At 42.8% G+C, this 20,705-nt stretch overlaps 2 protein-coding genes across 4 annotated transcripts in view; both read right to left on the minus strand.

The window, feature by feature from the left end:
- The window catches only part of dapk2b (death-associated protein kinase 2b), a 19,012-nt gene extending 16,147 nt beyond the window's left edge, over nt 1-2,865 (minus strand). Inside the window, exons 1-2 of one of the 2 annotated variants that reach the window (XM_017405509.3) lie at nt 2,420-2,762; nt 1,844-1,985 (exon numbers count right to left, since the gene is read on the minus strand). In XM_017405509.3, coding sequence (XP_017260998.1) covers nt 1,844-1,920 — 77 coding nt within the window. In that variant the 5' untranslated portion in view covers nt 1,921-1,985; nt 2,420-2,762. Of the gene's footprint in view, nt 1-1,843; nt 1,986-2,419 lie in introns of both variants that reach the window. The other variant, XM_017405510.3, reaches the window with a different exon arrangement.
- Nucleotides 2,866-4,089: 1,224 nt separating this feature from the next.
- On the minus strand, nt 4,090-18,673 carry tbc1d2b (TBC1 domain family, member 2B). 2 transcript variants are annotated; one of them, XM_017405530.3, is made up of 13 exons: nt 17,710-18,672; nt 16,981-17,131; nt 13,917-14,082; nt 12,354-12,505; nt 12,037-12,275; nt 10,164-10,583; nt 9,393-9,503; nt 9,052-9,248; nt 8,461-8,955; nt 8,257-8,374; nt 7,991-8,176; nt 6,891-7,012; nt 4,090-6,249 (listed from the first exon to the last, which is right to left on the minus strand). In XM_017405530.3, exons 1-13 carry the CDS (start codon nt 18,295-18,297, stop codon nt 6,054-6,056), a joined length of 3,141 nt encoding a protein of 1,046 aa, XP_017261019.2. In that variant the 5' UTR covers nt 18,298-18,672; the 3' UTR covers nt 4,090-6,053. The 2 variants fall into 2 exon arrangements, with proteins under 2 accessions (XP_017261019.2, XP_024859450.1); XM_025003682.2 differs by having other exon boundaries at nt 12,037-12,505; nt 17,710-18,673.
- Nucleotides 18,674-20,705: the final 2,032 nt, after the last annotated feature.

Here is a 20,705-nt window from a genome sequence, read left to right on the forward strand (position 1 = left end):
CCCCCCATATTGTAGTCCTGAGAGGACAAGTGAGGAACAGTTCCTGTGCAGTGGAAAGGTGTGAACATGTAACTGTGGGCGGGGTGGGACTCGCTGGAAAGTCATCACTGTGAGACCAGGGAACTTGCACTGAAACTGCAGAACATTTGAGGAAACCGCAGCATGTTTTGTGTGAGGAGACATTTTGAGCTTGTGTGGGTTTTTTTTTTTCTCTTCACCACAGGTCGATGGTTTCAGTTTCACAACGCGGAACATCTCGGAAGGAGAGCAGAGTTTCAAAGCTTCAAAACGAGAGAATTTATCAGCGCTCAGAGAACTGATTTCCACGACAGGAGCTGCTAATAAAAGGGTTTTTCTAAGAAAGCTTTAAAGGTTTTCCATGATTAATTACAATGATCGTCTGTAATTTATTCTCATCAATTAAAAGCCAAGCGTTCCTTGGAGGAATGCATGTCGCCCGCCACAAAGAGTTTTAAACAAAAATCATCTTGAGACAAAAGCCGAAGTTTTAGCCGTTTTGGTCAAACTCTGTAAAGGATGTTATGCCTGATCTCATGTGGTGCTGTGGGACTTTTCAAGATGGAGCTAAGAGCACACGTTGGGGATGACTACCTGCTACTACCAGCTCGATATCTGGTTCTAAGCCATCGTCATTTTCAGCTCGACCGTCTCGAGCTGGAGTGGCCAGCTGTGGATGTTTTTTGAAGGTTTCATTAAAACCCGTCCTGTGGTCGATGGGACATTTCGCTCACGGTTCAGACAAACAGACACGTCTGCACGCTCACAGAGACGCAGGCCAAGATCGAAAAACCACGTGTGAAAACAATTTTAAGAGCAACTTTTCTTTCGCATAAACATTCGCTACTTTGCTTCCTCATGGCTTAGCTTATTTCTAGGGAAATTGTCAAAAACATGCATTTATAATGTAGTTATTAAACAGTTGATAGAACAGCCTATTTATTGATTTACTCAGAGATGAGTGGGGTCCTGTGAAAAGGTTATGAACAAACAGTATCTTACCTGTTGTTGAATGACTTCAGTTTGGAGTTTAAATCTGACCAGAATGATGAGCTAATGGCTAGTCCAAGGGAGGCCAGGACCAAAAGTGGATTGCCGTTATTTTAAAACTACCGTTTCCAAAGTTTCCTACCAGTTCATGCAAACACCATTTTATAAACCCCTTTTTCAGTTTCAACAGAAATATGATGATATTCCTACTGGAAGCCTCCCTGCGGCTGCACAGGAAGTGCTACAGCTAGCTGCTTGCATGTGCAAATAAACAGAATTCTGTTGTAAATAAATGTGTTGTTCATTATCGTTAAACTGCATATTTATTCTAAGAAAGTTTGTTTTTTATTAAGGGTGTAAAGGCGGGCCGTGTTTAGCATTTTGATATTAAAAAAAAAAATGTTGAAAATTCTTCCTCTTCCTGTCTGCAAACACAACGGGAGCAGCAAGGACAAAGAAGTTCAGCGGGAAATGGTCGAGCAACAACGCGTGGACGCACTGTATACTTGAAGTAACAGCGACATGGGGTCAGAGGTCAGAAGCTCTCCTGTTTGCATCCGCTCTATCAGCGGCTGCACATGCCTTGTTTGGCCCGTGCAAAGTACACGCGAAGCTTCCTCAAACCATATTGTTCTCTGCGAAACTTCCTTAAATGCATTCCCCCCCTTCAGCGCGGTGACACTCCCCAGTTCAAGCTTAAACAGGCCGGCCTCTGTCTCTTCGCATACCTTCAGGAGGAGCCCGGTGTCCCGCCGAACCACACACACACACACAGGCTCACACTCCCAGCATCGTCCTCTGCTTCCTGAAAAGCACCTGGGAAGTGTGCCCTCACCTCCCCAGCTCCTCTCCAACATCATAGAAGTCCTCCACGTTCTGGTGCTTGAATGCTGCCATGCCTGGTGTCCTCATGGGTGTAGGAGCTCGCCGCCGAAGATCTGCCTCCCCAGGAGCCGTTTTCCTTTTCCTTTCTCCTCCTGTTGATAAAGAAAAAGGAGTTCCCTCTGATTTCTGACTGAAGGCATGAATTTTTTTTTTTTGTCAACACATGTTCCAGCTTGTCCGACTGAACTGCACCTATGCTTTCACCTCAGTGCGGAACAAGCCTGAGCATTTCAACTTGACCGGGAAAGTTGGGCATTGTGTTTTTAGCTCTTGGTGATTAGACGAGGAATTCGGATGAAAAGAGGATTTCTGTGTAATTAGGGCAGGGCCTCTGTAGTGAAACACTTCAAGCGGTCGAAACTTCATCAACAGCTCTGAGAACTGTGCACTAGGATGGGCGAGACTGACCTGAAAATACAAATCTGACACTGAAATGCCACAAACTTCCTTTTTTTTCTTTTTGGTTTCAAACAGGAGCCCTTTTCACTGACAGCTCGCACCTAAACCTGTGGACGCGGTGTCTTACCTTTCTGTCAGATGGAGGGTAGGGGGTCAGCGTGCATCCGTTCCCCACGTCTCTTCCAGCTGACGGGGTCTGAGACAGAAATCTGCTCCTCTGGCGTCCCTGCTGCGTTCTGTCACCGAGCAGGTCGACCCGTCAGGCTTTTGTGCTGCAGAAGTCCCTCCTCCCCCTGATGGCTCTGCTCTGAAAGTACAGCAGGGAGGCAGGTCTGCGGAAGATAACCCTCACCCACACCGGGTCAGGGTTCCTGTGTCTGTGTGTGTGTGTGTGTGAGAGAGAGGGTGTGTGAGGGTGAGTTAGCTGATTTCAAAAAGGGTGCTTACTGAAAACTGAAAAATCAAAAATAAAAATGTTCACCCTGAACTGAAGAAACTGCATCTTCTGTGGAGCTGAGCGCTGAATGAAGAAGCTGAAACTGAGCTGTTAAAGCTAAAAGGAGCAGAAATCTAGCTAAAGTGACAAAACAGTAGCTAAAAGTTGCAAGATATTAGCAAAAAGTTGCAAAACAGTAGCTAAAAGTAGCAAAATATTAGCAAAAAGTTGCAAAACAGTAGCCAAAAGCTAAAAATGGCAAAACATTAGCTAAAAGCAGCAAAATATTAGCTAAAGCTAAAAGTATCAAAAAGGTGAACTAGAAGTTAAAAATAGCAAAAGGCTGGCTCAAAGCTGAAGTTAGCAAAATATCAACTAATAGCAGAAAGTAGGAAAATGCCAGCTACAAACAAAAAGTATCAAAATGTTAGCTTAAAGTAGCAAAACAGTAGCTAAAATATAAAAGTGGCAAAATATTAGCTAAAAGTAGCAAAAGGCTAGCTAAAAGCCAAAAGTAGAAAAAGGTTAGCTAAAAGCAAATCAGCAGCAAAAGGCTATCTAGAAGCTAAAAGTAGCTAAATGTTAACTAAAAGTAGAAAACTACTAGCTAAAAATAGCAAAAGACCAACTAAAATGTTTTTTTAAGGATCTACAGAGATCTCATTGTATTTTTTGGGTAAAATGTTTGTAAATAAAGTTAAATATTTCAAAAAGTATAAAAGTAAAAAAGTAAAAGTCACAGCATCCGTGTCCCAAATTAGCTGAAGGTTTTGATAATCGAGTGGCTAAAACAGCCCAACATATGGCTAAGTAGTTACACTGCAAAAGAAAACAACATAAAAACATGGAAAAATAAAAATGGCAAACAGTCAAATCTAATGATGCCGTTTGAAAGAGTTTGAGTAGTTTTTTAAGATTTGCTGATAGGCAGTTCTGAAATGTGGGTCCACACTCAGTGTAAACAAAGCCCTTCTCCCTGCAGGTTTTACTCAACAAATTTGAGCGTAAAAACGTTCAGATACATCAGAACTGACAGACTTCTCCATCCCAAATGAATCCTCCACTAATGTCGCCTTTTTGACACATTTTCAGTCACTTCGGCTGTTTTCCACAGGTAAACATGTGATAGTTGGCATCCCATAATTCATTTAGCTTAGAAATCTTTATTTTAAAGGACACATTGAGCATCGATATGACAAAAAAGTGTGGATTTTGATTCTGATTCTTACTTTGATTTTTTAACCAGTCTTCATGATGTTACCTTGAGTACCTTTAAATAAAAATACAGGAAAAACAAACATCTGCAGAAGATGTTTCATTTCCTGCTTCTTCTTTTTTTAACCAGAATATGAGACAACGCATTCATTAAACAGTTGTTTATTGGATTGATCTTTAAAATGGTCTTATACAAACATAAAGTGGCATGAAATTCATTTTTTAAAACAAAATAAGAGCAGATTAACAGTAAAGATGAAAAAACAGATCCACTGAAAGATGAAGTTCGTTTTGTGCAATATTCTGCTGCGAAAGAGAGGAGAAAACAAAAACAAAGCAAAGATGATCGCTTAGATGTAGCTTATGTCCAATAAAGTATTTAAAAAATGCTTCCGATCCCAGAGGACAGGTTGGGAATCGAGTAAACACTGAAACTTAAGGCGCGACTTCTTTGATATCACGGGTAAACAAAGCAAAATATTCAAAGATTTGGACGTTTTTTGGTCTAATGAGAGGCCTGCTCTCGTAAACAAAGTCAAATCAAATTTCTACCTCTGCGTGTGCGTCATTTAACAGCATTCAGCCACGTGTTCACAAGTAATTTAAGACGGAGCAGCAGAGCAAACCTTGTAATGAGGAAGGATATCTCAGTAAACAGCTCAAAGTGAGTAAAACCAAAAAAAGTAAAGTTGGCACCAGCACACAGGAAGAAGGGTTAAATTGAAGAAAAAGAGAGAGAGAGATAAGCAAATCAACCACTTCCTCTGTCGTCTCATGTAAGATCCTGTTCATCCAGGTGTTCACAGTTTACTGCTCAAACAAACAGCCTCAAAACTAAACAACTCAAAAGAACGAGGCAGCGGGAAAGAACCTGCACGTACCTGAACGCCCATCGGACTACACAACTACTCGTTGATAAGAAATCATAGCTCAATTAAAGGAAAAAAACGAGCCACCGTGTGAAGGTGCGGGAGACACTCAACAAATGTTACGGCGCCACCGTGAGGACAACCGGGGCGTCTGCGTTTTCTGTCCCAGGCTCAGAAAAAAACGACCCGAGTCAAACGAATCGGAAACGCACCGACAGAAACAAAAGCTGCGCTCACTGATTTGTTGGTTAGAAGTGTATTAAAATGTCTACGTGTGTCTTGATTAAATCCTGAGGCAGTTCTGTGGTTTTTAATTTATTTGTGCAAAACAATGTTTTTCTTTAGGATATGATATTGGAAAGAAAATGTAACTAATCAATGTCTTTATAAGGAATTTGATGAACCAAAAACAAAACACACAAACTAATAAGATGACACTTGATTTGTATGACGGCTAAGCTTGTGTCTGTGATCATACTGTAAATATTTGAATTTTATATAAAACCAGAAGCACCCAGAGAGCGCAAACCTCCGCCAAGACCAAACAGTCAATAAAAACAGAGCGGTCCGGATCCTGATCTGGATCACCACCATCGTTTCATCAATTCCTTCTGTGACAACCCCAGCATTTTCTGAAAATGTCCTCCAAATCTGTTCATTGTTAGTTTTTAGGTAATCTTTCTAAACAGACCGAAAACATAACCAGTCCCTGTAACTGGCAACAAAACGTCCTCTGTTCCAGATATTTTCTTCCACATATAAATCTGAATGGAAACTTTTAAAAACTAAAAGATTCAAGATTTCAAAGTTGAAACTCCAGCATCGAAAGTTTAAGTACATACAAAGACACAAGAGGAAAGGAAAGGAAAGGGACGATTGGAAAATAACACGTGAAAAGGAAAATAAAAAAATAATACATGGATTCCTTCAAAAAGGAACCCGTACTGCTTCGGACAGTACGGGTGGGTGTGGCGTTGAGAAGATCCTCACTGCTAGACGAGATATAAACATAAAAGCACGGAGGAAAAACGAGAAAACTTTTACACAATTAGAAGATAATGGAAGGAATACTGATGGGTTTGTTTTGGTCGTTTGACTCATTGTTCCAGTGCTGATGCAGAGACCAACTCCGACGGCTGAACGGGGGAAAATAAACCCCCCCTCGGCGACCGTGCCGCATCCCAGACCTGCAGAGAGGTTCTCCTTGTCTTCGCTCGGAAGCAGCGGCGGCGGCATCTCCCTCAGGTGTCCTCCTCGTCGTCGCTGACGAAGCTGCGTCTGTCCTGGCTCGTCTCCCTCTCCTTCAGGAAGGTCTGCCTGATGGCCTCCAGCTCCGTCAGCTCGAGGCGCACCTTCTCCAGGTGGAAGGAGCGGCGGTTCTGGATCTGCCTCATGGGGAACGGGTTCATGTCAACGAAGGCGATGTTCATCAGCTTCCTGACAAACACAGAAGGGGAAAACTCAGTGTTTAATTCAGATTTATCCACTGAAAGGCAGCTCACATATTCTCCTCCGGCTCGTTTGTTCATTTATTTTACTGCCAGTGTTTAAATATGAGTCATCTGGTAACGTTTTACAGCAGCGAATATGAGCAGAGTCCATTAAAATAAAATAAAATTCATGTTCCCAAAAGGAGACATTCTGGCCTGTATTACAGCGCCACCTGCAGGTGAACTTTCCCCATTTTTTCCAACAGTCTAAGAACATTTTTAGATCCATCTTTCTTGTCCATTTCCCCACAATTTAAGTAAATTTCTCAAACAATGTGAAAATAAAACTAGTACAAAAGTACATAAACCTCTCAGGAAAAACTAAAATAAATTAGGAAATTATTTGACTTTTTTTACAAACAGGTGAAAATCTAAATACTTTTCTTCCCGTTTGCCAACATTGACTTTAGTGATCGTTAAATACGTTTGTTTTATCTCTTATTTCTCATTTATTCAGTTCAGAAATATGAAGCTGAGACCCAGTCTGACTCAGCAGGTTCCGGTTGTATTATCATCAAAAAATAAATAAATAAAAATCCTCATAAACGTAGGTTATTAGAAACGGCTTTAAACAGGACGCTGTTTGACCTTGAGTCCAGGATTTTGCGCGTGAAGCAGCGGAGGCATTTGAAGATGGCCGTGGAGTCCTGCAGCTTCAAAAAGTCTTCCTCTTTGAACTTGAACAGAGCGAGAGCGAATCGAAATATGATCTGTGGAAAGGAGCGAACAAAAGATGTAAGAGACGTAGAGCGCCGACATTTTTAAACACAGTTTAGAGCGGAGGAACGGAACCGTTTCCTCTGAACACACAACCCAAACCAGCACGAATCTTAAACTGCTTAATGGCTTCACTTAAACTGAATTAAATCCAAACATTCCTGGAATCTGCTGCCTTTCAGACTCAAATCATCTCATGCTGAGAAATAAAAGCACAGCCTGTTTACTCAAAGCCTGAAAAGAAGGTTATGCACAAACTTCACGCTCAAATTCTACGACAACATCTGTAAATTAACTCGTTTTTGTTTTGGGTAAGGTCGATTAGCTGTGGCAGCCATCTTGACTTGGGTTGAATCCAAAACTTAAATCAGTTGTAGATGTTTTTCCAGAGATTACTGATGGTTCAGGAGATGTTCAGCTAACAGACAGGTGAAAAACATCAATGCTCGCCATTTGTCTTTGAGTCAAGTATTTAAAAAGCCAATGAACCAAGACGGAATCATCAACCATCTTTTTGGTATCCATTTGATAATCTGAGTTCTTTTTTTATCAAACTATTAATAAACAGGTAAACATCTGGAAAGTTTATGTCTGTTTGCCTTTAATAGAAGTGACTCAAAATCCACAACTGCATATTTAAGGTTAAAACAGCATCACTGTTGTCGTTTTGTCTGCAAACAAATTACATTTAGCCTTTGATGGTTAGTGGAAATTCTTCATTTTTGCAATATAAATGTGGGTTTGGGGGGAGATACAGCAAGAGGATTAAAAAAAGAATTCCATCTACAACAGAAAAAGCACAAAAAATAAACATCTATTAAAAACGTTGTTTATATTTTTTGCTCCACCCTTTTTTGGCCCTAATTGTAACACGTTAAAGTCATTTCTTAGTCGTCTCACAGCTCGTCGAACCTGTTCAGACAGAAACATCAAACCAGTGGATCCGACCCTGAACGCCCCCTGCCTCTTACCTTCGGCCCTTCGAACAGAAAGGCGTCCCAGATCTTAAAGAGGATGTCGCTCACCACGCTGTCCACAAACACCACCAGGAACCAGTTGAAGGTGATGAGGGAGAAGTCCACTTTGTGCTGCTCGAAGTGGGCATGAAGGCGCGGCAGCTTCTCGCTCATCAGGTCTTTAAACACACGCTGGTCGACCTGCAGGAACCCATTTACTTTCATTTTGTTTTATTTTGCTATGGTGGTGTTTTCTCATGTTGATCTATAATTACATTCACCTGAGAGCCAAGCAGAGTCTTTGTGTAATAGTCTCTAGGCATGAAAACCTCCACAATGGCTACAAGGGTCCAAAAGGCATCTTCTTGGTCTAAGTACAGCAAGGCAATAGCTGCTAGCCTAAAGGAATGACACGCAGTAAAATAATATTGGTTACGAGGTACACAATAAAAAGAGACTGAGATGAACTCGACTCCATGCAGTACCTGTTCAGTCCCTGACAGTAGCCGATGTCGGGATTCCTCCAGGAAAAGGCCAGCAGGACGTTCCTGAGTTTGTGGATGCCGCCTGCGCTCGGCGAGGCGTAGTGCTTGTTGTTGGGCAACGTGCGCAGCAAGTCCAGCTCGATCTGCTTCGAAGCCGGGTTGGGCCTCTCCCGGGCCACAGCCAGCAAGGTCTCGTAATAGTCCGGCGCCAAGTGGTCCTGGAATTTCTTGACGTGCATGGAGACGCACCAGCGCCACACGAGGGAGCGGTGCTTGTGGGGCACGCCGCAGCGAATCAGCGCCTTGAGCTCGGGGGAGCGCACCAGGTCTCTGTTCATGGTGCTGGCCAGAAAGTTCTCCCACTTCACCCCGACCGACACCTCCTGGTCCGTCATGGACAGGGACTTCAGCTCCAAGGCCCTGAGCCTGGCGTCCAGCCTCTCCTCCTCTTCCTCCTCCTCGGGGACCGTCTTGAAGCCGTACGCGTCGTACTCACTGGCGGAGAGAAGAATCAACCGACCCGCTCAACGTGACCCAGATGTCAACAGCAGCCGTACGGGAAGAAGGTAAAGCGCGAGGATTTGCCCGTACCTGACCGTGTGCGGTTTGAAGATGGCGTGCTCCTGCTGGTCCGAGCTCTCCGCCTGCAGCGCGTCCTCCAGCAACCTGGAAATGACCTCCCGAGTCGGGCTCTGCTCCGACGACGAGCACACGGGAGTCCGGACCTCCTGAAGCAGCACCAAATATTTACTCTCCACCTGACACAGCTTGGCCTCCAGAGCGGTGCACTGCAGCGACGACACGAGGAGAGGGCGAGAAACAAAGATTTAGCTCCTTATTTCAAACTTCTACGGTTTGAGTCGTTACAGTAATTTAAATAAACCTGCTCAGACTTGCTGCATTTTGTTTTACCACTAAACACGAGACAGTACCTTTGCCTCTAAAGCCTTTTCTCTAGTCTCTGCGTTTCTTCGCAGCACCGTCAGCTCCAGGATCTCTTTGTTCAGGAACTTGTTCTGGGATTTGTAGCCTTGAAGACTGTCCTGTTAAAAAGACAACACGCATACAACAAATCATCAATATTTGTAAAATATATGTGCTACTTTAGCCATTCGTGTATGAAAACGTCCAGTGCACTGAAGACATGGCTGCTGTGACTTTTGGTTTTTGTGATTTTCATACTTTTCAAAGTGTGAAATGTGATTTACAAATAATTTATCCACACAAATACATTCAGACTCATTGTTCAGGTTATACTTTTAGTTTTTACCTGCTTTCTGCCGTTTTTAGCCTTTAGCTAACGTTCACTACTTGCAGCTTCCGTTGTGCTATGTAGCTTATAGCTAGCCATTTGCTACTTTTAGCTTTAAGCCAGCCTTTTGATACTTTTAACGTGCATTTGTGGTACTTTTAGTTATCTTTTTGCAACTTTTAGTTTTAGCTAGCTAGCCTTTTTTGTACTTTTACCTACCTGTTTGCTACTTTTAGCCAGCCATTTCTTACTTTTAGCTAGCAATTTGATATTTTAAGCTAGCTTTTTTTGCTACTTTTAGCTAATGTTTTGCTCCACTTAGCTTTAACAACTAAGTTTCAGCATCATCAGCCAGTTTCAGCAGAGTCCTTTAGCACTCAGTATGCGCACTGCCTTTCACAGAAAACGCCATTTCCCCAGTTCTTCCAGGTTTCGGTGTTTGTTCCTGCACCTTGAGGACGTCCAGCTCCTGCTGCTCCTTGTGCAGCGCTGGGGAGCCTCCCTCGTTTGGATTCGCGCTCTGCTCGTGGCTCTGCTGCGACAGCTTCATGATGACGTCGTCCTTCGCCTGGATGGTCTCCATCAGCATTCCCAGCTGGTCGTTCATTTCCCCCACCTTGATTTTCAGGCCCTTCAGCTCCTTCTGCAGGCTCTCCTTCTCCAGGGTCAGCCGCTCCATGTGGCCACACAGCGACGGGATCTGTCCGTCCCTTTCCTGAAGCAGTGCCTCCAGCTGAGCCACGTCCTCCTCGGCCACAGCCGAAGTCTCGTTCTGGTCTGGGGGGGTGGGGGAACCTGGAGCTGGTCGGTGCACAGCGGGCCGGTCACACTGGGAGGTTCTGAGAGTCTGCTGCAGAAGCCTCACCAGCTCCTACACAACGAAACAAGAACACATCGATTAACGGACAATCACTGACAAGATAGTTTTGTCATTAAGCCATCTTGTTTATTTTATCATTTACTGTATATACCAGATTTCAGATAAGTGAATTTCTACTTGATATTAACTCTGAGTAGCCGGGTTTGTTCCAACAAAAACAATTATTAGGAGAGATAAACAGGGAAACTCCTCTACCATCCACAATGTGCCAAGAAAAAACAAAAATAAAATGATCCAAACATACTGGATAAAACTTCACAAACTGCTCTGAGTCTCATATCAACGATACAAGATTCTAACAGGCAAATCTATATAAAAATAAACACTGACTTTGAAAAGCTAATATAAAGTAAAAGCCTAGCATTCCTTGAAGGAACACATATCAGCCGCTGCCTTTAATGACAGTTTTAGATTAAGATAAGAAAAAATATCTGCCTTTCACTAAAACTAGCTCATATCTTGATGAGGTTCTGTTCAGACCACTGCTCCGCTTTACGTTAAACTTAAATAAACATCAGTACACGAGTGTTTTTCAATCAATTCAAGTAATTTGTCTCGAATATTAGGATGCAACAGTTACACTAAATGTTGCACGGGAGGAGGGGGTGGGTTAAACCAAATGACTGCAAAACTGCCTCTTTCTAGTAACACCTCTCCTAACCAGTGCGACCAATCAGCTCGTCAGAAAAATAAAAGAGAACAGAGAGAAATGGGAAGAGGTGCCAGAGCGCAGATTGTTCCTACAGAATTACACTTCCTCATTTCGACTTGAAGCGTGACTAATCACATACAGTCTTCCTGTGTCTGTGGGAACCTTAGAAATTAAACCCAGGCACTCAGCCTGACACCACAACCTCGGGCTGACACCGAATTCACTGAAACAGCGAGGAGCACAACTTCTCCTCGTTTAGTTTCTTTATAAGGGGGCTTTAAACAGTTTCCGTCGGACTAAAAATAGAGAATTAAATGCTGAGTGCTGAAATTACTTTAAAAAAATGAATTCACTGAATTGTTTAGGTTAAAACAAGCAGAACAAAAGCTAAAATCAGCGTAACAATAGGTAAAAGCTAACATTAGCACACTCATAGAAGCAAAAAGCTACATTTAGCATGACGATGTTAAAAGCTAAAAGGAGCATAAAAAGACAAAAAAATAGAGCAAGTATGCTGAAGTAGATTAAGAGAATAATATTTGTATACAGTAGGAATCAAAGACAATAGATGTCTATGGGGATAATGTTGTAAGTAAATATAAGCATAAAAGGTACAAATACTAAAACTCATAGAACCTCATTCCCGATCGAGCTGAACGGTGTGATAAAGGAATGGTTAAAACAGCACAAAATATGCAGCAGCTGCAAAACACACACAGAAGAAACTTTAAATGGTGAACAATGATGCTTGTGCTCACTCAGCGCTCAAACTATTAAAGAGAGGTAAGCTACCGTCTGGCTGGACAGCTCCTCTCGCAGTTTGACTTGTTCCTGCTGCAGCTGGCTCAGTTCGTCTTGCTGGTTCTGCAGCCGAAGCTGTGCGTCTGAAGCTTTGCCGCCGTTGCACTCCGCCGGCGGGTTCTCCGAGCCGCGCCCGAACCTCCCCGTTCCCCTCACGTCTCGGAGGGAGGACCTCTTGGGCCGCGCGGCGCTGCGCCCGAAATCAAACGTGAACGCCGAGCCGAAGGAATCTGGGAGGAGGGGAGGGAGGCGTGAGCATCGGGAGGAAGGTTTGGTGGAGCGACAGCGCCGAGGCGGCGAGAGCTTACGTCTGTGTGAGTCCAGATGAGGCTTCTGCTCAGGGAAGTCCTTGGCTGGAGGATCGATCATCTCCCAATCCTCTGAACTGCTGTTGCTGGTGTAAAACACGCTGCGCCTGTTCTCGCCTGCTCTGCCGGGCCGCAGATGAGACATGGTGTTTCTAAGAAGAAAGAAATGAATAACAGATGAATGAATCAGTTCATATTTGAGAGAAAAGCCAGACAGAGTCCATTTTAATACAGCAATATAAATATATATGTAAATATTTCTAAAATGACTTCAACCAAAATACATTTAAAGGCTGAGCAAACCTTGAAGGAATCCCTATCAAGACTAACGTTCTGATTCTCCTGGAATCGTTCAAATTTTTAAGTTTCGAATTCCTAGTTTCGATACTCATTCCGCTGACTGGAAAAAGAAGCTGCCGAACACCAAAGAAGAAGAATCCGCAGAAAGTGTGCGCCCAACCACGGACAGTGTGTGGCGGTGATCCAAAGTGTGGCTCAACTTCAATAAAAGAAATGACCAGACGGCTCAATGCAATACTCGCAATAAGATTATATCATGCGAAGGATGGTGCTCGACCGACATGCTGAAACGCCTCCGGGTTCACGGTGTAAAAGGAACAGAGTCCTCCCGTCTGTGACGCTCTGCGCCGGCCTTCCTCGGGCTCCGACCCTCAGCCGAGCACCTCGCTGCAGTCAGAATCAGGTAAATAAAACAATAAAATACGTCTCACACCAACACCGAGGCAGCTGACAAGTTCTACTCGACGTAAAACGGTGGCTCGGCTCAAATGCTAACACCCAGCTAACGTTAGCCAGGCGGTCCCCCAGACTCCACGATGTGCTGCTCCGTTCACCACAGCGTCCAAGGGAAAGATGTCGGCGGAACAAAATAAAGCCACAGGAAGGTTACAGCGAACTGTTTGTTGCCCTTTTAAAAGAATCAGAATTGTTTAAATTCAAACAACGCCCAACCCTAGTTAGAGATGACTCTCAGCTAATACCACACCAAATTTGAGCTCAAAATCTATACGACTAACTGAGTTCGAGCAGTTTTTTGTGTTCCTTAAGCTCGATTCAGTCATAGCATCCAGTGATTACTCAAATCCATCCAGTGGCTCATGAGGTGTTTTACTAACAAGCATAAAAAACAACACATGATCACCTGCCTTTCATGGCGGCAGGTAATAAGTAACTGAAAATAGCTGTTTTACGGGTGAATTTACTCACAGGAATGATGAGTTCATACCAGCGCAGAACTGACCCAGAGTAAACACCGGAGCGCCAACATTCCTGAGCGCTTTTTACGGCAGGAACGTCACATTTTCAGGCGCGTCACGTCCTTCGAGTCACATCTGGTTTACGTTTCTAAAAGAGGAACTCTTCGCAGCTGGGTGGTAAAGCAACAAGTGAGCTCTGGATTTAACCACTTCCTCCGCCTCAGGAAGAACCAGGAACCAGTTCAGTTAGAGGAAGGGGGGAGCAAAGATACGAGCGCGTCCCTTTTTGGCAGGAAGCCAACGACCGGGCTGCGGGTGCGAAACGCGTGCCCTGAACGACTTTTACCTGAGCTCTGTGCCGAAGTTTCTCAGGGAGAAGTTGATGGGGTTTGCGTTTGCCCCTCTGGCGGACTGGATCCCCACCATCCCGCCAGGGTCGAGCTCAGTTTCCATGGCGAAGTCACTCCGGACCTTCTCCAGGTTTTCACTTTGGTTCTCAATGAAGATGGCATCTGAAAGACATCAAGTAATGACAGATCACACCTAACAGCAGCAGCTAGTCTTAAGAAGACGATCAGGCGCCTGAACAAACTTACCAAGTAAAGCTTTAACAGATGTTTCAAACTCATGACCAGCTTTCAACCACCTTGCTGCACAACTGAGACCAGATATTTTTATTTCAGAGTGAAATTAGCTTGGAAAGTGAAACATGTCGCCAAGGATCTAATCCTGTGCTGCTTCACCAGGAAGATGAAACCGCTAACCATCAACCCAGCTGTCTGACAGGAACATTCATGATCCGAGTCTGCCTCTCTGATAAAACCTTCAATACATGAGATGATTGAACATCCTTCAGTCTTAAACACCGTGAACCATGGAATAGATTTGTTTCTTTTTACGCCTTCAGCGTCTAATAACAGATGCTCCACAACCTTGGTGGCCAAGGTTGAAAACAAGAAAAGAAACTTGCATGCGGTGACGTTTTATTAAAACTGAGCAGAGTTCGGATGTTGGGAAATGAGCTAAACGCACTTCTAATAACAACTTAAGGTTAAAAAAAAAAAGCTTGTCTCTGACATAAACTAAAAACGGTGAAAATATAACTGATAAGATATTCAAGGAGTGACTGCTGCGGATCAGAATGTTACAAGATTACAAAGAAAACTCAAAGAGCAGAGCTCGGCGGCTCAGGAAAAGTGTCAGAAGACACAAAGTGTGAAATCAGCTCAGCAGAAAGTTGCCTAACATTTTCATTACATCCACTTTCTCTTAGGAGCTGTGGACATTCAGATGAAACCAAAAAAAAAAAAAAAAAAAAAAAAACAGGGCGGGATAAAAATCAGTGAGCATCTTGATTTCTGTCGCCGAAGATAAAGATGGAGGACGCTGTGTTCATTTTGTCTGTACCGTTAGCAAAATATCTCATGAACCAGTGGACGGATTTGAAGAAAACTCTCAAAGAGGTAACGATTGGAGGAACATCTTCAACGAATTAACCTTTGGAGTCAATACCATTTAAGATGGCTGCCACCCGTAACTAACCTGATACAAGAATGGTTATGACTCAGCCATATTTACAGACATTAAGCTAAAATTTGGTGTGGTAGTAGCTGAGGCTCATCCCCAACATATACTTTGAGAACTACAAATTGTGGGTTATATTTACTGAAAACATCAGTAATAACCGCAGGCATCAACGTTTGTCTGCAAGCAAAAATAAAATCTCCTGAACCACTGGATGGATTTTAGTTAAAACCTCTCAGAAAGTAACCATCTGCAGCTCCACCCCTTACTGACCTTAGCCGACACAAAAAAAGCTCTCATTTCCCTCCAAACAGAAATGATTTTCTAACTGCACAAAAAGACGACGACAAGGCGCTTCTTATTTCTCATTAACCACATCATCAGCATCTGTAAGCAGAAATGTGTGAAAAGTCACAGGAGCGCTCAGCGTGCGTGCAAGAAACACCCCAGCGCCACATAAATACACTAAAATCGACCTCGGCCAACACCAACTAATGACACAACTCAGTCGGTTTTACAAAGATTGAGCTAAGATCCGATGTGGTGGCAGCTGAGACATATTCTAGTGCTAAACAGATTGTGAGAGGTGTTGTGATGGAGACTGAGCGCTAATGATTTTTAAACTTGTCCAAACTGGCTACAGCAGCATTTTTTTAATATCAGACGATCTGACTTTAAGGCTCTGGTATGAGAAGCGACAGGAGGTATGCGGTCCCTGCAAGGAGTGCTAGGTCTTTAATATATAAATTAATTTAAACACTTCATACTGTATTCTGACAACAACATTTGATTCAGAACCGAACACCAGCAAAAGGCTTGAACAAGGAAGGTTTGCGCCACGTGAGACTTTCTGAGCTAAACGTTAGACTAAACAGCCCCCATACTGGGGCAGATAACAGGACGATAACTCAGGTATTTTTTTCCTTCTGAAGACGGACGTGCACCGAAAACTGTTTGGAATGGGAAAAAAAACATGTCAGATATCTGTGTGTGTTCCCTTTGTAGGACCATCTCTCCTATACTGTACACACCAACTTCTGAGGACCCACTGCTGCTTTTTGGGGACCAAAGCCCGGTGCTCGTATGTTCAAATGCCGTTTTGGAGTTAGGGGTTAGGTTTAGGGTTAGGCTACAGAAATGAATGGAAATCAATGCACTGTCCTAATAAGGATAAAAATAAATGTGTGTGTGTGTCAGAAAACAGAAAAAGAAGCAGGATTCACAGTTCAGTTCCCTCAGCTGAAAAACACAAAACCAAGCCGAAAAAGTCCCTAAACCGCGAGCAGGTTTGAAGAAAAAAACGAACACCAACGTATCTGAATCTCAACATCTCATTAGCGGGAGTTTCTTTAAACTCTGTCCTCTGATTCATGAGATATTTTGCTAACACAACACACACACATAGACACATCCCATCTGTCTGCTGGAGGGCGAGAGTCATAACCTTCTTGTTACGCTGCAGAAATTCAGCGACCCAAACTAGGATTTACTGAAATATTTGCAAACATTTAAACAAGAATTAAAACTTTAGGAGTTCAGAGTAGCTGCTGAAATTGTGAAGCACAAAGACGCAAACTAAAATGACGTGATTTTCATTCAGAAGAAACGTGTTTATCGGGATAAAAACTTCCATGAAACTGCAACATTTAGAGTCTAAATCATGGTCTTGCTATGTTGAGAGGGAGTTTATGAGCTTATTAACAGTAAAGTGAGACTTTTCCTGTTTGAAAAAGCTGATCTGAGCTCTTTCTGCTCGTGTTGATTCTTGTTTCTTCAGAGCCTCATGCTCCCACACAGATAACGTTTGTAGCGACTGGATCCTCTGACCACAGCTTTGTGGACGATGAGACCGAGGGATGAAAGTGTGTGTGTGTGTACCTACTTACCGTTATCCTTGCCTACGAGGCCGGTGGGAGGATAAACCAGCGTCGGGGAGCTCCAGCTGTCTCTCTGGCCACTGCCTCGCGTGCTGTTGTACTCCCAGCGTTTCTGCTGCAGCTGCTGCAGCCAGTAGTTCATCACCTGCCTATTGGGGGCCTGGAAACATCACACACACACATTGCACACTCAAGGTTATTCACTTGGATCGATAAAGAGGAACTTCCTCTTTCAGAAGCACGCACGCACTGCCCAAAGAAATCACGACAAAACCTGTGCAAAGACCCGAGCAGCTGCTGGTTACTATTTAGGCATGTCATGTGCTGGTTTCAGTCTCAGATCCAGCCTCTGGCAGTACAAGCTGCTTGATGTCAACCAGGCAGGATATTTGCTGAAAATGACACATTTTCAGTCAGAGCCATGGGACAGCAGAGGCAGGACCAGGACACCATCACATGAGATGCTGAGACCCCCCCTCCTCCTCCTCCTAAGATGATGAGCTCATAAACAGCTGCTTCAGATTGCTGATCAAGCCTTCAGCAGCTTCTTTTCAAGGAGTCCGCCTCTCATTTTTGCTCACAGAAGCGGACTGACCTAAACAGTAAAGAAATAAACCAGTCTCTTAGAAAGGGTGCGCCTTGCTACCCTTCTCAGTGGGAGAAAGGAAGTGGTGACAAATGACAGCAAAACACAGCACGATGCGTTTAGGTGCCGTCACGTTGAAAAAGTTTCCCTACCTTCAAGAGGAACTCCTTCCCGGCTGCGCGGACCTCAAACTGGCCCTCGTCCCCCTCCACGTCGTACATGAAGCAGGCGTCGCCGATATCGATGTGTCCGAGGGGCAGGGCGTCCTGGGGAGTCTTGAAGTAATACAAGTAACATTTCCTCGGGTCGTACACGAACCAGCGCAGCTTGTACCCCCTGAGAGGCCCCTTGCCGGACAGCTTGTTCAAGTAGCCGCACAGCTTGGGGTCCTGCTCCTTCGCGCCGTCGGTGTCGGCCACGTCCACGGACCTAAAGGTCGGCAGCCGCGGGGCCGAGCTGGAGCTCGAGTCACCGCCATCCTCCTCTTCATGCATCTTCCCCCGAAGTTTCTTCCTCGCGCAGCGCGGCGGATGGCAACTCCTGTTTCCATCCGCATGACTGCCTTCGTCCTGAACAGAGGGGCTCTGGGAAATGTAGTGCTCGAAGGACACGGAGCAGGCGCCCACACGGGGAGCGCCGCTAGGTGGTGCTGTTCGGCAAGACGAAGGAAGTGGAAGCGGGTAATGACGTAACAGTCCTGCGACACAACTGGTAAATACAGAAAACCCAACATAAGTCATTGAGAAAACCACTGCTTGTGATTTTTGTGGTTTGAGCAAAGAAACTCTCGCTTGTTCCTCAACTGTATCTAGTCTAAACTGGTTTGGGAAGATATGCAGGACTTCCAGTCTGGAAAAACAGGAGAAATAATTACAATGGATGAGATTCGTTTAATTCAGCTCTTTACAATAATTGGCAAGTTCCATTTAGACAAAATGAAATAGATAAAGAAAAAACTGAGTTTTACATATTTTAAGGTTGACTTTAAACCTGTTTCTTACAACTGTACTGTTTACTTTAAAAATAGAGGAAGTGACAAAACATCAAACTTTAATTAAAAAATATAAAATTTTAGTCTGAACTCTTGATATTTATCTGTAAATGCTTCTCCAAGCCAACAAACTTTGCTTTGTAATATGTTAAATGATTTCTTATATGTTCTATCTTGTTCTTCTTTTTTGAGTAAGATTTTGTACAAACAAACAATACTCTTTCCATTAAAGTTTGAGAAAAAAAAGACTAGTACTTCTATTACTACTGCTAAAAATAATATATTAAGCTCCTCCTTCAATACATTATTAATAGGTTTAAAAAGTATGTTAAAAATAAGATTTAGAAAAGCTACAGAAAAAAATTAAATATATATTTATTTATCTGCAAACCAAAAGTAGCTTTCCTTTTTTTATTTTATTATTATTATTATTATTTTTAGAAAGTGAAATAATAAGATCTGGAATGCACGTCCTGTCCTTGAGTAAACGCAGATGCCAGAATTACAAACGTGCTGTGGGCAGGGCATTTCTTTTTTGCCTGTTTTGAGAAGTAATGTATTATCCTCGAGCAAAATCATTATTATAAAGTGGAAACAAAATGGGCCCAAGAACACAGCCTGTGTAGGACACCGACACACCAGTCAAAATAGGATTTAATCCTATCGGCGCACACTGTTTTGTTCTGTTCAGTGAACAGGATATATTTAAAATGATTACCTTTACTGTTCAGATGAACAGACATGCTGTGTCTCACAGCAACACCTCTTTCTGTACTTAGCTTAAAGTGTGTTACAAGTAGGCCTACATGCTCTGCACCCACCACCTAGATTACACCTACTAAATGTGCATGAGCCAGAAATTCTTTTCATAAAAGATTCATTTTTTGGAAATGTGTCTCATGGTTTTCCACCTGTCTGATTCAGTCCTTCTGGAAGTCCAGTAACAGGTCCCGAGTCTTTCATTTCCCACTTGAAAAGAAAACAGGTAGACCGATGCTTCCCTTTTTTCTTTAACCCCAAACAGCACAATGAGAGGAGTGTTTTCAAACAGAAAAATCACGCTAACTTTGCTCAAGGCCTCTCGGACTTTCACCTGGTGACTCAAGGATTTCTTACAAAATGAGACAAACAGGGGAAACATGTTGCAGCTGTAACTTTTACAGAAACTGGCTGTCTCATTTTAGCCAAGCTAGCCCCTAAAAATCCACACACAAGTACAATTTCTAGTACATGTAGGTGTAATCACAATAAGATATGAAACACAGTACCAAAAACTATTCAAATTACAAATGGGTCTCAATAACTTACCATTGTAATTGATTTGAAAGCTAATATTTACATTTTTTTTGGACAAAACTCAGCAAAAACCTATGTTTTTATGTTTTTTCCATAATCAAGTATTGCTAAAATTATTTATCAAGTGCATTATAACTGGTCTTAACTGTTTTAAGTCAATGTTTTCTACACACAAAAAAAAAACTAAAGACTTGACTTTGAGGATTTGTTCAGTTAATCAAAGAACAAGCTGTCACTATAGTGGACAAGTTAAACCAAACTAACAAACTAAAGTTTATGAGAAAATTAAGCCACAAAACAGGACATGAGTTCTGTTGGATTACTTTGTTTTTCTACCCCGAGTGAAATGATCAAGAAGTAATTAAAAGCCAGGAAGAGAGCTGATACAATTATCTTGAACTCGCGTAAGCTTTGTTACATTTAGGGGTTTAAAAATAACATCATCAGAGTCCTTAAAAAACAAATCTGATCATTAGATGAAACCTTAATGTTTCCAACAAAAGAAAAACAGAAAAGAACCGGGCCTTTGAGGCACATGTGCAGCACCTTTTAAACACTGTGGTAATATCCATTTTTTGGGGCAGTTTAGTCATATTAATCATATTAATTTTACCAATAAGTACAAAATCATAAGCGGAATTCACATGACAGCTCCATGATACAACCAGACATCGAAAGTTATTGTTAAACATAAAAGATTAAAGGACAGAAACTATTTTATTCACATGAATTCATCAGACTGTTGATTAATGGTTGATATAAATAGTATTTTCTGCTATAACCATTTAGAACTTTTGTATGATAACATAATAACCTGATATTGTAAACAAAGCTGACCTGGTTAGGAGTAATTTGATTACC

This window comes from Kryptolebias marmoratus, linkage group LG11, assembly GCF_001649575.2.
Source record: "Kryptolebias marmoratus isolate JLee-2015 linkage group LG11, ASM164957v2, whole genome shotgun sequence".
In the NCBI taxonomy this organism is placed as follows: Eukaryota; Metazoa; Chordata; class Actinopteri; order Cyprinodontiformes; family Rivulidae; genus Kryptolebias; species Kryptolebias marmoratus.